We start from the raw sequence: 15,251 nt of genomic DNA, 5'->3' as shown, positions 1-15,251 counted from the left end.
CGCCTCGTCTAGGGTTTGACCCCTACTCTGGCCTGAATGGGTCTCTTGCGATTTTTAGGCTCCAGTACAATGCTCTCAATTTTCCTCTCACAACAAAAAATGTTTTTGTGCCCCAAATCCTTGGTCAAAGGGGCCGCTGGGGTCGCCCTTCGCGTTCTTCTTCACACTCCTGCTGGTTCCTATTTCTGTTCCCCCAGCCGCTTCTCTTCCTGTCTCCCAGTCGCCCCAGTTCCAGCGCCCCCACCGTCCCCACTCTTCTTCCGTTCAGCTTGCCCCTCTCGTCTCCCCTCCGCAACCGGCTTTTGTTGCCCGGGCTTGTTTCTAACTTGAGAGCGTCTCCAGGCTAGGAGCCAGGTCACGTGCGTTAGTGACAACCTCTCGCAGGGCGGCCCCGGGGCCCCCGCGCCGCGGATTGGTGGGGCCGGGCCTGGCGCAGCCCCGGGGCGGGGCGGCGGGGCGTGCCCAGCGGCGGATCAGCTGTTCCCAGCGCTGCACAACAACAAAAGGAGAGGGACGGGCCGGCAGCGGCCAGCGGCGCAGCACCAGGAGGGCCGGCCGGGCCCTACGCCCAGCGTCCGGGGAGCCGCAGCTACCTCAGCAGCCCCACGCCGTCCGTGCCCTCTGGGCACCACCGAGCCAGGCGCCTGCTGCTTCGCCGCCGTCTGCGCTGCAGGTCCGGCCCACGTAAGTGCGGGTGGGGCTGGGGGCCGAGTCCGCTAGTCCTGGCCGCCCTGGCGGCGCTGCCCCGACCCGCGCGCCCTGCTCTCGGGCAGCCGTCCTTGCGCGCTTCGGTCTCCGGCTTCCTCCCCGCGCTGCCGCCGCACCGCCCACCCTCTCGCCTGGCCCTGTGGCCCCTGGTGCGGACCAAGGCGGCCGCTCAGACCTGGGCCGGGCCGAGCCCCGGCGCGGGGCGGCGGTTGGGTGTTTAGTTTCTGCCTCCTCCCCTGAGCGTGGCCTGTTTTCCTGGCTGCGGCGGGACCTCCTCCTCCTCCTCACTTTCCTCCACTCCTCCTCCTCCGGCACTCGGCCGTTGGACGGGGGCTCTTGGCCACCGCCCTGGGACGCTTCTGTCCCAGTCCGCGGTCCTGCGCTTCTCACCCCTCCGCCACCCCTCCTCACCCAGGGGCGCGGTATTACCGTGAGCCCTGCGGCTCTCGGGAACCCAGCGAGCGGCGCTTAAGTGTCCATCTGTCCGTGGCATGTTCCTTGAACCTGCTGGCTCCTACACATCAATAGTTGAGGTTGCACCTCTAGAAAGAGAACTTTACTTGCCCATTATAATTATTTTAATTACGCTGATTGAGCGTTTACGTTGTACCATATACCGTACTACCGTATGCTGAGGGCTTTACCGTATTATCTTATGGATAGGAAACCTGAGGCCCAGAGAGTTTGAGTAACTTACTCAAGGCCACACAGCCAATTAAAAGGAAATGGTGTTTTTTCTCTTTCAGAGACGCAGATGAATTTTACGTGGAGGTGCCTCGTTTTTATTGTATTTCCCAGTTATATCTGCTCATTATTGTTCTGTGTTAATTCCAATTTACAGTAGATTAAGGAAGAACCCTTTTCTGTCTAGCTTCCAGGGACTTGGACATTGGTTGCTAAAAGAGCTTTTCCTGAATACAAAGTTTTGGGGAAAGGGGGGAAAAGTGACTCATGGAATCATTGAACAGAAGTAATAATGAGGTACCCGAGATCCTGAAATCACTTGCTTGGTAATTGAAATACATTTTTCATTGCAAATGTGAAAAGCACTTGGGAACCTTTTGATTTTAAGTCGCAGCTACTATAATTCTGAACTGGCAAGATAATTTTTAAAGGCTCCTGCCTGGACCCAGCATCTTTCTAATTTCTATGACCAAGGTCTCTTGTTTTTTCATCCTATCTTTTGTTTGTTTCTGTGAATGCTCCCTGATATTTCTCTTGGGAATGGCCCTACTTTCAAAATTCAAGGTCAACAGGCTATGAATTACCACTTATTGAAGTCTTTGTCCACTGTCACTCATCCTCCAGGCGGACAGGGGTAGGTCCCTAGGAGAATAACCGTCTTGTAGCTAGTTGAATAAGGGTCCAAGTGGAACAAGCAAAGACAACTTTCTTTCTTGGTTTTTCTGCAGTTTAAAATCGATTTTAAATTACTCAAATCAGCATATTTATTTTTCTAAACTAGTGGGAGAGGCTGGGATATAGAGAAAGGTAATTTTGAGGCCATTTTTCAATGAAGATGTGTTAGTTTACCCCCCTGATATTTCAAAACTGTCAAGAAGCCACAACTGTACACATAGAAGTTAGATCATCAAAGTTGTGGGATTTTTTTTTTTTTTAATGTTTTTGGAGCCGCCTACTGGCAGTCAAAACCAACTGAGTCTGGAAGCAGCTGGAGAGATCATGTGCAGGGAAAAGCAAGTTACTTGGAACCAGATACACTTAGGCTGTAATGCCAGCTCCACCCCTGAATGTCTCTGTCACTTTTGAGAAAGTTATTTAATTTCTGAGCCTCAGTTTCTTTATTAGTACAGTGGGACTAATAAGTGCCTCAAGTCCCTGGCATATATAATAAGCATTCAGTAAATTGTAGCTCTAATTATAAAAACATTTTGCAGATATTGACCACTCAGACTCAAAGATACTAAATGACATGCTCACAGTCAACAGCTGGCTTGGAATGAACTTGTGGTTAATATTTACTGGGTGCCTGCTATGTACCAGGCACATTCAAAGTGATACATACTTAATCTTCACATTGGCACTACCATTCCCATTTTAGGGGTGAGAAAACTGAGGCACCAAGAAGTTACTAAATATCCTAAGTTCACACAAGTTGCAAGTAGCAGAGCCAAGATTTCAAACACAGCAGGCTAACCCCAGAGCCACGTTGCCTCTAGGTTGGTGCTATCTCAAAAATGAGAAGCTAATTTGTACGAATAAGCTCTTCCATACTAGCAATTCCTTTTCTAAGTTCTCAAACTAGAATGCTCTTCCCCATAAGTATTCAACTCAGCCGCCTTTCTTGGCGCACACAGCATTTCTGTTCATGTATTAACAGGCATATTGATGATAAAATGTTGAGTAACAAAGCAGTATACAAAATTGTGCATTCACTAGACTATGACTAATGATAAAAAGTTTGTTATGTGTAGAAAAAGAAGCTAAAGGAAAATGCACAATATACTAACAGTGATTGCAACAAGACATGGAATAATAGCTATTTTCTGTAAGTTGGTTTCATTCATATTATAATGAAAAATACATTTTTTAAAGGGTGGGGTAGAGGTATTTTGAGCCAGGAGAACAGGGACAAAGCTGCCTTCTTGAAATGCTGCGCCCAGACACTTTGTTTCTTTTCTTCCTTGGGGTGACACTACCCAGCTGAGGTTGGATACCGGTGGAAAGTTTGCAGGTGGCCCAAAGAAGAGTAGCGCTGCCCTACCTAGCCTTCTTTGCTAAATTCCAGAGCTGTATTTGTAGATTTGTCTTCTTAGGAATTTTCACTTTACTTTTATCATTGCCCTAGAGTTGTGAATATCAAAAAGTCAGTGGTAGTGAGAAGTGAAGTCTGTTCTGCTTTGCGTTTTAGCTCCACATAGAACCAGCCCCATGGAGAGCCTGCATGTTTTGGCGGGAGCAAAGGTCAAGAGTAGCAGTGACTATGTAGGGATAGTTCCTGGGTCATTGGGAAGACAGGCAAGACTCCATTCTGTGTCCTTCCCCTGGGGCTTCAACAGGTGTATCATGTAAATACCAACAGTGAGTCAGGAGAGATGAGGATGAGCTCTTCTCTTGCCTGGCTCGGCTCCTGCACGTTGTGCACCTAAGGTTGGTTGCCCTTGTAGGAGACATGGGACATCAGGAGGCAGCCTCTGACTGCAGGAAACCAAATGAAGATTGACTTCTGCTGCCCAGTGGAAAGCTCCTCCGGAGACACCTTTTCCTGTGACAGAGTTGTACATGTTCCCAGATAAGCTGGCTTTCATCCTGTGGGTTTGGAGCTGTAGCCAAAAGAGGCAGTTTGCAGCTGGGAACCACATCTGCCTATCTTCAGTGGCCTCAGCAGTGTTTTCTGCCTTGTAGCTGCCACTTATCTGGACTGGGCCCCAGTGACAATCCTTCATGTGGCATCACAATTAGGGGACAAGGTGCTCATTCAGCACAAGCAAGTGTTCCCCTGGGGGTTGCTCCCCCTCTGCGGAGCTCCAGCCCTGTGCTCTGGAGAACTCGGATTAGTCCCTCATTGGTTCAACACACACAGAAATTTACTTGGAGCCAATATAACCTTCATAATTTAAGAAAAATGAGAAAGGGACTTTGAAAATAATCTTTTTTCCCTCCTAGCTTATATGTTCAGAACCTCTATTTACATCAGATCTTGTGATAGTTCATCTTTTGGAATATAACTGTCATACCACAATAGGTCAAACAAACTACACAGTCCACTTTTCTTCTAATTTCTTTTACATGGAACATAAAGCTGAATTTGAATTCTCATACTAGAGCACCAGCCGTCACGATTTGGCCATGTTCCTTTCCAGAAGGATTTCAGTAAGACTTGTTATGCAAGTGATACTAGCTGTTTACCCGATTTTAATATTTAATGGGTGAGAATGATGGATGTGACCACAAAAGTGTTCAAATGTCATTAATTTGAACCCAAATTTATAGTACTTCACATAGTATCGTGCCAAACAACTGTAGCAGTCCAATTTGCACCTAAAGAATTGAACCAGGAGTCTCATCAGCTACAGATTTTAACTACATTTACAGCTAAAGATGATCATTTTGAAAATGAAATGTCAGAAGTCTGAAGTTACAGATTCAAGGTTGATGCTCATAAGAAAAAGAAGTTTAGCACGATGCTTTTCACCTTCCCTGGGTGGTCTCATCCACACTTAGGGTTTCTGTCATCCCTTTGTGTTGACAACTCCCAAGTCTGTACCCCTGGCGGAGACAATACTCTTGAACTCCAAAGCCCTATATTTAGCTGCCTCCTAGACATTTACAAATGTGTCACTTGCAGACTTCCCAGATTCAGCCTGTCCAAAATGCCCAGCCTGCACCTTCTGTAGTTTTCCTCTCCCACTAAACAGTCCCACCATCCTCCCAGTTGCCAAGCCGTAAACCTGGGTCATCCTTAACTTTTCCCTCCCCTTAACTTCTGGCTTCCCACTTAGTGCCCCCAGCATATTCTCATGACTGTCTATCTGAATCTTGAGCCATACCAAATGTGCCACATTCTCACTCAACTGCAGGTTTCCAGTGTTCCTTCTTTCCCTTCCTCTTTTTTGTTAAATAAATTTTATTTAAAATTTATTTAATATTAGGGAATATTGGGGAACGGTGTGTTTCTGCAGGGCCCATCAGCTCCAAGTTGTCCTTCAATCTAGTTGTGGAGGGCACAGCTCAGCTCCAAGTCCATCGCCGTTTTCAATCTTTAGTTGCAGGGGGCGCAGCCCATCCCATGCGGGAATTGAACTGACAACCTTGTTGTTGAGAGCTCACGCTCTAAACAACTTAGCCATCCCGCTGCCCCTCCCGAAGCTCAATGCTCCTTGTCTTCAATGTAGTTGTGGAGGGCACAGCCCACTGCCCATGTGGGAATCGAACCGGCAACCCCGTTGTATAGAGCCCAAGCTCTAACCAAATGAGCCATCCGGTTGCCCCCCCGTTTCTCTATTCTTGATCATCTCAGCCACTCAAGATTAAAGTCCTTTCTTTCAGGAGTCCTTCCTTGACTTCTGCCTGCATAGATCTGAGGAACACCCAGTACTTCTCCTTCCATGGCATATATCACACTGGGTTGTTACACTTGCCACGGGCGGGCCTTATTCTCTGCTGTCTTCCCTGCACTTAGTATGCACTTGCTGTATAATCGGTGATAATAAATATTTGAAGAATAGTTGACATTGACTGAGTACTTTGTACCAAGTGCCTTGCCAGGAAGTGCCTGCGTTATCTCGTTACAAGAATAGGATCAGGGAGGCCGTCTAGGAGGTGGTGATTGGCAGTCTGGAGAGACACCAGGTTGGCTTCAACTAGGATGAGAGTGGTAGAGAAGTAGGCGGATTCAAGCCGTACATGCAGCTAAAGTCAACAGAACTTGCTGATAGTTGGATGAGGGGTTGGATACGGAATACAGTGGGGATGGTAGAGTTCTAGAAGTCAAGGGTAACTGCTAGGTTTGGGGCCTGAATAACTGCTGAATGCTGCTGCTTCTCCTAACTGACAAGGGATGAAGGATAGTGCGTAAGTAAGATTATGGGGGAAAATTAAAAGTTTTCTTTGGTATGTGTTAGGTTTGATATGCCCGTCAAGACGACATATAAATCTGGAACTCTGAAATAAGATCAGACAAGGCTGGGGTTCCTCATTTAGAACTCACCAGAACTCCGTGAGGTGGAACTAAAGTAGTGTAACTTCCTAGTTCATAAAGGGCATAAGCAGCAGAGCCAGCACTGAACCCAGGCATACTGACTACAGCACCAACTGCTTGCTACTTACTACACGGTGAATGGTTACCACTTCTAGTCACTGTCCACCTTAGTTTTCTACAGTGTAAATTTCTTCATGCCAGCTGTAGGAATTGTTCTGAAGGTCAAAGTATGCTATACTTAGAGATTTTAAATGTAATTATGTATGGTTACAGTCATATACAATAAGTACAGAGCACGAGAGAAAATGAGCCAAGGAAAGACGAGGGCCTGGCAGAATTGTGGTCACCCAATATTATTGCTGGGTTCATTTGGCAGCCTTCTGGGCAATAGAATATCATATAGCAAGACTGTTAATATCTAGTTTTTGCTCCTCCAACAAAAAAGCAGTATTGCAGTTTGAAATACATTATTCAAATTTATCCTTTATAAAAGCACAGATCTGAAAAAGAACCAACTCCTTCGCTTTTGTTTCACATTTTAATATACTTACATGTTGTGTTTGTGTACTCATTCATAATGTTTTGTAAATAACAGGTACTGCATTTTTTGTGTTTGACTCCTATAGGAAGAGAACAGCTGTAGCTGAAGGCTAAGTCATGTGCTTTCTTCTAAGGGGGTATGTGTGTGTGAGAGAGCGAGAGAGAGAATGTATGTATGTGTACTTTTAAAAGCACACATATTATGGAAAGAGATGCTGATTTGAAATAACCTCCTTTTTCTGTTTTATTTTAGGGGAATGACTGATTCTTCTCACTTAAGTTAAATAAGCACCTTGTGCACTTTACTCTCCTGTTGGTGCCATCAGGCTGGCTGAAGACAGGATTTTGAAATCTCAACTATAAAGATATCCAGTCAAAGTCTCAATCTTGCCTTAACAATGTTCCAGAGACTAAATAAAATGTTTGTGGGTGAAGTCAATACTGCTTCCAACCAAGAACCAGAATTTAGTGAGAAAGAAGATGATGAATGGATTCTTGTTGACTTCATAGGTAATTATTCTCTGCCATTAATCATCACAGCAAAAGTGGAAACTCTTGCATCTTGGTAAATCAGTAACTTTGAAGGTTTTTAAACCTTAAAGGTAAATAAACAAGAATTTGTCTTTAAAAAATTGCAGGAAATTGCAGCCTGTGAAATTGATTGACATCAGATTTCCCAGTTCTGCAACTCTTACATGCTGATCAAATCAGGGGCACTTTAATAGAAAACCCTCATACTAGACACACAGTAACTGATAGGACTCATATTTTTACTCAGTAGAATGGAAACAGTCTGAAAACGATTCCTGCAAAGCCACTGTAATCTGTTCCATAGTGATACACCACACACATAAAATGCTCAGAAGGTATTTTATAATTATTGTAAGTGAATAGAAATGGTTTTGTTTCTGACCTAAATAAAAGGAGGAATGTGAGCATCAGCTAATAGTAGCATCTCTTCTTTTTCCATGCTCTGAATGTGATATTCATCCTCCTGTGGGACATCAACAACTCACGTGGACTCTGATCTAGACACTTGCACTGGTTTGTCAGCAGCAGCAGACGAGGAAGAAGACATCAGTGAAGGGTCACCTACTGAGCATCCTTCAGTCTTTTCCTGTTTACCTGCATCTCTTGAGTGCTTGGCTGATACAAGTGATTCCTGTTTCCTTCAGTTCGAATCCTGCCCAATGGAGGAGAGCTGGTTTATCACCCCTCCCCCGTGTTTTACTGCAGGTGGATTAACCACTATCAAGGTGGAAACTAGTCCTATGGAAAACCTTCTCATCGAACATCCCAGCATGTCTGTCTATGCTGTGCATAACTCCTGCCCTGGTCTCAATGAGGCCAGCTGTGGGACTGATGAATTTCATAACTCTAGTAGTCCCAGGTAAGTCATAAGTATCTTATTCGCTCCACAGGCAGTCTGTTTAGCATGCATTTTATTGGTTTCTACTATAATTTCAAGCTAAGTTTTTAGAAGATGAAAAAGAATCATGTTAGAGATTTATGAAAGTATGTGCATAGTGCACAAGGCAGCGATGGTCTAAAAAATTTGTTCATTTTAGATTTTCAAAAAAGTTAGTTCTGTATCCTCTTAATCTGTTTTGTTGTCTTCAAAGCACTTGTTAACATTTTACCACATTTATTTTCTCTGTATATGTATATATAAATACACATATATTTGTTATTTGCAGAACCTTTTAAAACCTTTTAAATGTTGAGTGATTTTCAAATGGTAAACACTTAAGGGAAGAGGATGATTTTGTAGGAAACAAATGACGTTCAAATATAAGATACTGACTGCGACAAAAAAGAAAAAAGAATTGTAGCACACTCCAGTTATGTAATGGAGAGCCATCTCATAATATTCTGCTACTGAATGGAAAGTAAAAATTGGCATTTCTGCTAAGTATCTTAGAATATAACTCTGGCACTTTACAGACTGGATTATTTGAGGATATCAAATTCGACAAGAATAGTATGTCTTAAAATAAAACTTGTATTTTCTTCCACATAGCCCTAGCTAGGTCACATCAAATGACACTTAACCTTGAAAACCTGAGAAATCTTAAGCATGAAGTAAATGGCAGTTTTACCAAAACATTTTGCTCAAAGAGTTGTTTTCTGCCTTACAGAGGAAAGATTTCACACTCAAACAATATTTTGTTGTATGGGGGTCTCAAGTAGTCTGCGGGGCTCTGTTGCAATAGCAAATGGGTTGAGGGCCTGGAAAAGTTCAGGGAAAGTGCCTGGTCAGTGAAATTTGATATGTTCCTAAGCAAACTGATAGACATTCTGTGGCCTTTATCCAGAGAACGTATTCAGGATTGCTGCCACCCACTAAAACAAAGCCTGTGGCGGTGTTAATTAGCTCAAAGTCTGTCTAGTCCCTGATGCACAGTTAGTAGAAGATTCCTCATGGTGTTAAAGTATTTTCGGAATGCTGGCACTGCCTTAATTCCCTTAATAACTATCAAAGGTACAGGTGAATTCGATTCTTTCGAGTGGTTCAGAATATTCCTGTGGTTAGTGTTGTCTTCTAAAGAACCTCTTTTTACATTGTCGGGGCCCTGACTCTACTAACTAGACCACTGTATCTTCTGCTATTTCCTGTTTGCCAAATATAAACAAAGCCCAGACAGCTCATTATTTGTTTACCAGAATTTGCTGCACTTCATATCTCAGTATTGTATTAGGTTGGTGCAAAAGTAATTGCAGTTTTGTAATTATTTTTAACCTTTTAAACTGCAATTACTTTTGCACCAACCTAATAGATTATTTTGAATGAAGATAACTATATGCTTGTACCAAATTGAAAAACAATTTCCTTATATAGTTACCCACGCTTTCTACTGGGTAAGATCTCTGATGAGAAATGTTAACTTTAACTGGCTCTTTTTTCAGCACTGTAAGTATATCAAGAGGTCAGTGTTTCAGGCATTCCAACAAAAATTTACAATATAATTTTTTGGAGGTGATATTGATTTAATTGCTTTATAGTTGATTCATATCAATTTTTTCAGTTCTTAAAAGTTCTTCCTGATTCTGAGCTCACCTCTGAGGAATTCCATTCAAGAATTTAGTGTGATTAATAGTCACTTTAAACTTACTGGCATTTGTATATTTTTCAGTAAAGTGTGTGTGTGTGTGTACACACACACACATACATATGTTCAGCAGCTTTGTAAATAACATTAGAGAAGCAGTACATATGCATTGCAGAAAATTAGAAAATTAAAATATTAAAATATTAAAATGACATTCTCACTACCCAGAGCTGAATACTGTTAAGACCGTAGGGCATATTCTTCCACATTGTTCTTTCTGTATGTGTCCATGCACACGTGTGCGCATAGCTACACACATACCATTTTTAACCTAAATGGGATCAAGCTGCATGTATTATTTTATAATCGACTTCTTTAGGTGATGATCTCCACCTTTTTTTTTCCTTCTTCTTTTTTTAGTAAAATTTCACTTCATCTACTACTAAACCGTACTCAAATTTCCTCACTGGAGCCCAGAATATTTCATCTAACTTGTCCAAACCAGCATCCAGTCCAGGACCTTGCACTGTATCTGTTATGTGTTTGCAGTTTTGATGCAGTGAGAATGTCATTTTTTATATCTTGTTTGTTTTTGTATCTTGTTTTGCTTTGATATAACGTATAGGTTAGTTAAATATCTGTTTTCCTATATATCACGATCAAAAGAACACATTTAACTTTATATGAATTCTTTCGAACATAAGAAAGTACTGCAAATTATAGTTTAATAGTAACTGAAAAATGTTTTCACATCCTTATTTTTAGATTTGAAATTCTTATAAGTAAGGCTCACTAAATAATGACAGAAATTAGGTGTTATCCTGATTAGGAGAACACTTATGTAGTAAATATCTGTATTATCTGAGCAGGAAATAAATCGTGTCTTTCAAAAGTTAGATCATTTCCATTCTGTCTATCCTTGAAGATATTATCACAAAAAAAGTACGATGTTTCATAATTATAAATGAGCTTCAGAGTGTGCGTTTTATTGCATTTTAGCCTTTATAAATATTGTTTGTGAAAGTTTATATACTATCATAATCTTAAATTAAGTAATACATGTGCCTTTAATGACCCATATAATAAACCAGTTAAAAATAAAGAAAAGTTGACCACATCCTAACAGTAAAATTAAAGAGCATTTTAAATCTTACTAGTGATTTAATAGTTCACCATTTAACATTTGTAGGGCCAGGAAAAGCTGCTTATAAGACTCACTGGCACAGAGTAAGTATATTCCCTTTGAGACTGTGTGATATGTGTTCTCAGTCTGAGCAGGGAAGCTAAGGACTCAAGGTGCCCACCTTTTAAAAACCATTGTCTCTATTTTAACTTCTCTTTATTAGTTTCTTAATATGACCTGTTTTGATTTTACTATTTAAAAAAATATATTAAACAATAATAGTCTTTTTCCTGTAGTGATTATAGGCAGAATATATAACTGCCCTTCCTGTGTAAAATAACCCTTAAGAATCTTAAAACTCTTTATGTTACATGTTAATATAGTTTAGATCTATCCTATTTGATTAGCTTTTAAGATAGAAAACATAATAATTGTATAGTTTGTAGCCATATTTTAAGATTATGTTTTCTCCAAGGATCTTTATAACATTGCTATGCAAATGCCATTCCAAAATGTGTCTTGTTGTGATATACATAATAAGCAGGTAGCTTCTTACTAGAAAAGTGTTAAATGAGTAGAATTTCTTTATGCATATTTCTATTAAATATAGATGTAAACCTGTTTCCTAGAACATTTTACTTACAGATAGCAAACGTCTGTGAAGGTGCTGTTGGCACAGGACACCATTATTCACCCTGATTCATAACCATGGTCTTTGGAGTAAAATCTGTGTTAGACTCCTTTTTGAGTCAGTTAATAATTATGACCTTAACATCTCTGAGCCTTAGCTTTCTGATCAGTAAAACTTCCTTTTAAGATTATGGTGAGAATTAAAATACATAATATTTGCAAAACACTTGGCAAATGCAGATACTCAGTAAATGTTAGTTTCCCTCCCAGAAAAGCATATATAAATGTGTTTGCTTTGTAATTGAAATTCACTCAAAGTGTAAAGCATTTTAAAAAAATAGGCTACTTACTTCTATTAAAAGTTGGCTTCTCCTTTCCACCATTATCAGTCAGTGTGGTTACAAAATATAAATTTGTTTGTCAGCCATGAGACAAAGGTCTCATTCAACCATAAACAAATTAGTATGGCAAGTTGAATTGATAAGTAACTTTTTCAATTTCATTGATAACATACTCTGTTATTTAATACATCCCCATTTTTTTCTGTTTCAGAGTGGAAGCTCAAAATGAAATGCGGCAGCACATTCACTGCTATGTTGCAGCTGTTGCTGCTCACACCACTTTTCTGGAACAACCCAAGAGCTTTCGCCCTTCCCAGTGGATAAAAGAACATAGTGAAAGACAGTCTCTGAACAGAAATAGCCTTCGTCGCCAAAATCTTACCAGGGATTGCCACTCGCGACAAGTCAAACACAATGGCTGGGCTGTCCATCAGCCCTGCCCACGTCAGTACAATTACTAAGAATTTCAAGTTTGGTTGGTTGGTTTCTCTTGGTTTGTGCATGTGTGTGGATGTGTGTGCTTGAATGCTGAAGATGCTGTCTCTTTACAGCCAGCTGATGACCAATCACATAGTTTTACCAGTGTGTTTAGACACTATCTTGAAAACCAGATTTACATGCTGTATATCACATAATGCCTTGCTCTTAACATTTACTTTTTTGTAAATTTTTTCAGAATATTTTTGGAGACATATCAATACAAATCAATACAATTACAGTGTTTGGTATTTGGGGATGTCTTTAAATCTATTAAGGTATATATGAGTTGGCATTTTAAAGACATTTCTTCCCAAGTACAAGAATAGGCATCTTTCAATTGCATTTTATTTTGTATTACTTAATCAATCTTTTGAGTAAGCAAAAATTCATTCTCAGGGTCAGCCATACACTTTATTGAGCAGTACTTGATAATCTTTTCTGTATATAACGAATACATTTTTACACACTAACATGAGCATTAACAGGTTATATATAGTTGCCATAGATATAGTGGAATTATGGCTGAACTTTCTTTTGAAAGAAAACTTGATATATTTTTGTGTGTAGGTTTTTTTTTCCAGATAAGCCATGCAGTTAATTTTGGAATTCAGGTACATTAAGTGTTAGTGAACAGTGTATTCAGCAGTTCTGATGTGACTGTGTGACGTGGTACAGACATTACAGGTATCATGGGACAAAAACACTTTGTCTCGCGTGCAGAGGGATTAAATTAAACCTGTGAAATTGTATTTGGAAAAATCTATGTCATAACTAACCCATTAGTCCACTCTTTAAGTTGTTTGGATTCTTTCCGGCCAGCTCTGCCCACTCACCACCTCACATCAGCTATAAATTCAGAAGTACTTGCACAGGCACTTGAGTGACTTCATATTTATATCTGCCCAAGGGAAACGTGATAGGCTTTTTATTTCTAATACAGTGATAAGTCTTCTCCATGGAGTCTGTCCTGCTAAGTGGCAAGCAAAGATGAAGGGGAATTCCTGGTGATATCTTTTCATGGTGTCTAAATGAAGAGTGACAGGTTGGCTTCCTTGAGTTTTCATTTTTTGTTTTAAATCGGGTTTCAGACAGAATCTTTAACCACTTTGGTCTCTGTTTCCTCCACCAACAGGAGAGCAGTAATAGTTAACTTTCTAACATTTGTTGGGAGGACTGTATCCTGTTTTGAAGTGGGGCTATCCAGAACTGAACCTTGTGTGAAATTCCAAAGGCCTCTCTACTGAATCTAGTGATTGGGGTGGGACCTGTGGCAATTTTTCTGCCACAACTGTTTTTCAGAGTGTTAGTGCTAATGAGGCCAGGGTACAGGATTTAGTGTACATGGAGGCCAATTAACTGGACACAAAGAAAATCTGTCTTACCTCTAGCCAGTCATTTTACTTTCTAGCAGTTGTGATGGATTTTACTGAGCCATCCACACTCACCGATGTCCTCTGAAATTTAGATAAGCACATTTACAATCCAAAGCACATTGTACTGGCAGAACAATAGTATCACCATAATCAAAGTTTATTTTTTCCATCTCCTCTGCAAGTCTAATTCAATAAGTACACGTCTCTATAATGTTTCAAGGGAAAAAGCAGCATATAGTTATGTGAAGTATTATTGTATTTCTCAGTAACCCTATAGCCACTTGATGCAGGGAACCATGGGAGACTTTTTTAAAAAATGAAGAGCTGTGCTCTTTTCTGACTAGACTGGGATGTTTGGAGTCAGAAGAGGTCAAATAGCGTAGTTAGATGGTGGTGTTAGGTTGTTCTTCCACTGGCGTTGATGAAGTGCCAGGAATGTCTCTTTAGAACAAGAGTTTAGATCCCTCTTATTCCCCCTCCATTTCAACTACCCCTTTATTTATTTGTTTTCTAATTAGGGGCCAAGTCTGTAAAAATTTGTCAAAATGAGGTAGAAGTTATTTTGTTACTATTTGTGTTTACCTGAGTTGGGAGATAAAGTAGAGTTTTCATGAAGGTGTGTATGTTTTACATCACGTGTGTTGGTAACTTGAAAATAGGCCAGCTAAATGTTTTCTGGATATAAACCTCTGAATACATAGGGGTCTCTTTTTTCATATATTACATGGAAGTTGTTAGTACCTCACAAGCTACAGAAGTTCAGCCATGAGAATTTGTTTGGCAGTGTGAACAGATTTCTATATAAAACTGCAGTGGTCCTTTTTTTTTTTTTTTCAGTTTTCCTGATACCTTAAATGCATTTATATCTCTGTCAGTTATTACCTTTTGTTTTCCTTATCTGGGCCTTTTTTTTTTTTTATGCTTTGTATCTGAAAGACAAATGATTTGTCTTTGGGATGCTTTTTCAGGGTAAGGGCTACCACCCCGTGATATCATACTGTGGTTTCTGTCTAAAACTGGCACATGTAAGAATTGAAGAAAGTGGTTACATAATTCAGTTGAAGTTCTTGGTAATTAGATGTTTGTTAGGCATCTACTATGTGCAAGACACAAGACCAATAATGACACAGAAAGATGTTGACCTGTTAAGTGTTCTTTGAAACATGGCCAAAATGCAATTTATTATAAGTTAACTATTATTGCTGTTGTAAATATTAGTGGTTTACAATGTGCTTTAGTGCATATTCCTTAAAAATTCAAGCAGTGAGAAAGAAGACCCTTGTGCATGTAGTGCTCTGTTTCTAAACTGATAATACAGAATGTTACTTGGAAAAAGTCTGGACT

At 40.5% G+C, this 15,251-nt stretch overlaps 1 protein-coding gene across 2 annotated transcripts; it reads left to right on the top strand.

The window, feature by feature from the left end:
* The first annotated feature begins 484 nt into the window (after positions 1-484).
* Positions 485-12,756, top strand: TP53INP1 (tumor protein p53 inducible nuclear protein 1). Of its 2 annotated transcripts, XM_033126372.1 has the most exons (5): positions 485-684; positions 7,164-7,420; positions 7,943-8,300; positions 11,150-11,187; positions 12,266-12,399. In XM_033126372.1, the coding sequence occupies exons 2-4, from the start codon at positions 7,309-7,311 to the stop codon at positions 11,169-11,171; spliced, it is 492 nt and encodes a 163-aa protein (XP_032982263.1). In that variant the 5' UTR covers positions 485-684; positions 7,164-7,308; the 3' UTR covers positions 11,172-11,187; positions 12,266-12,399. The 2 variants fall into 2 exon arrangements, with proteins under 2 accessions (XP_032982263.1, XP_032982262.1); XM_033126371.1 differs by lacking the exon at positions 11,150-11,187 and having other exon boundaries at positions 12,266-12,756.
* The last annotated feature ends 2,495 nt before the right edge of the window (positions 12,757-15,251 follow it).

The sequence above is a fragment of the Rhinolophus ferrumequinum genome, chromosome 14, assembly GCF_004115265.2.
Source record: "Rhinolophus ferrumequinum isolate MPI-CBG mRhiFer1 chromosome 14, mRhiFer1_v1.p, whole genome shotgun sequence".
Lineage (NCBI taxonomy): Eukaryota > Metazoa > Chordata > Mammalia > Chiroptera > Rhinolophidae > Rhinolophus > Rhinolophus ferrumequinum.
The sequence above is the reverse complement of the archived record's forward strand: the minus strand, read 5'-3'. Positions and strand labels throughout refer to the sequence as shown.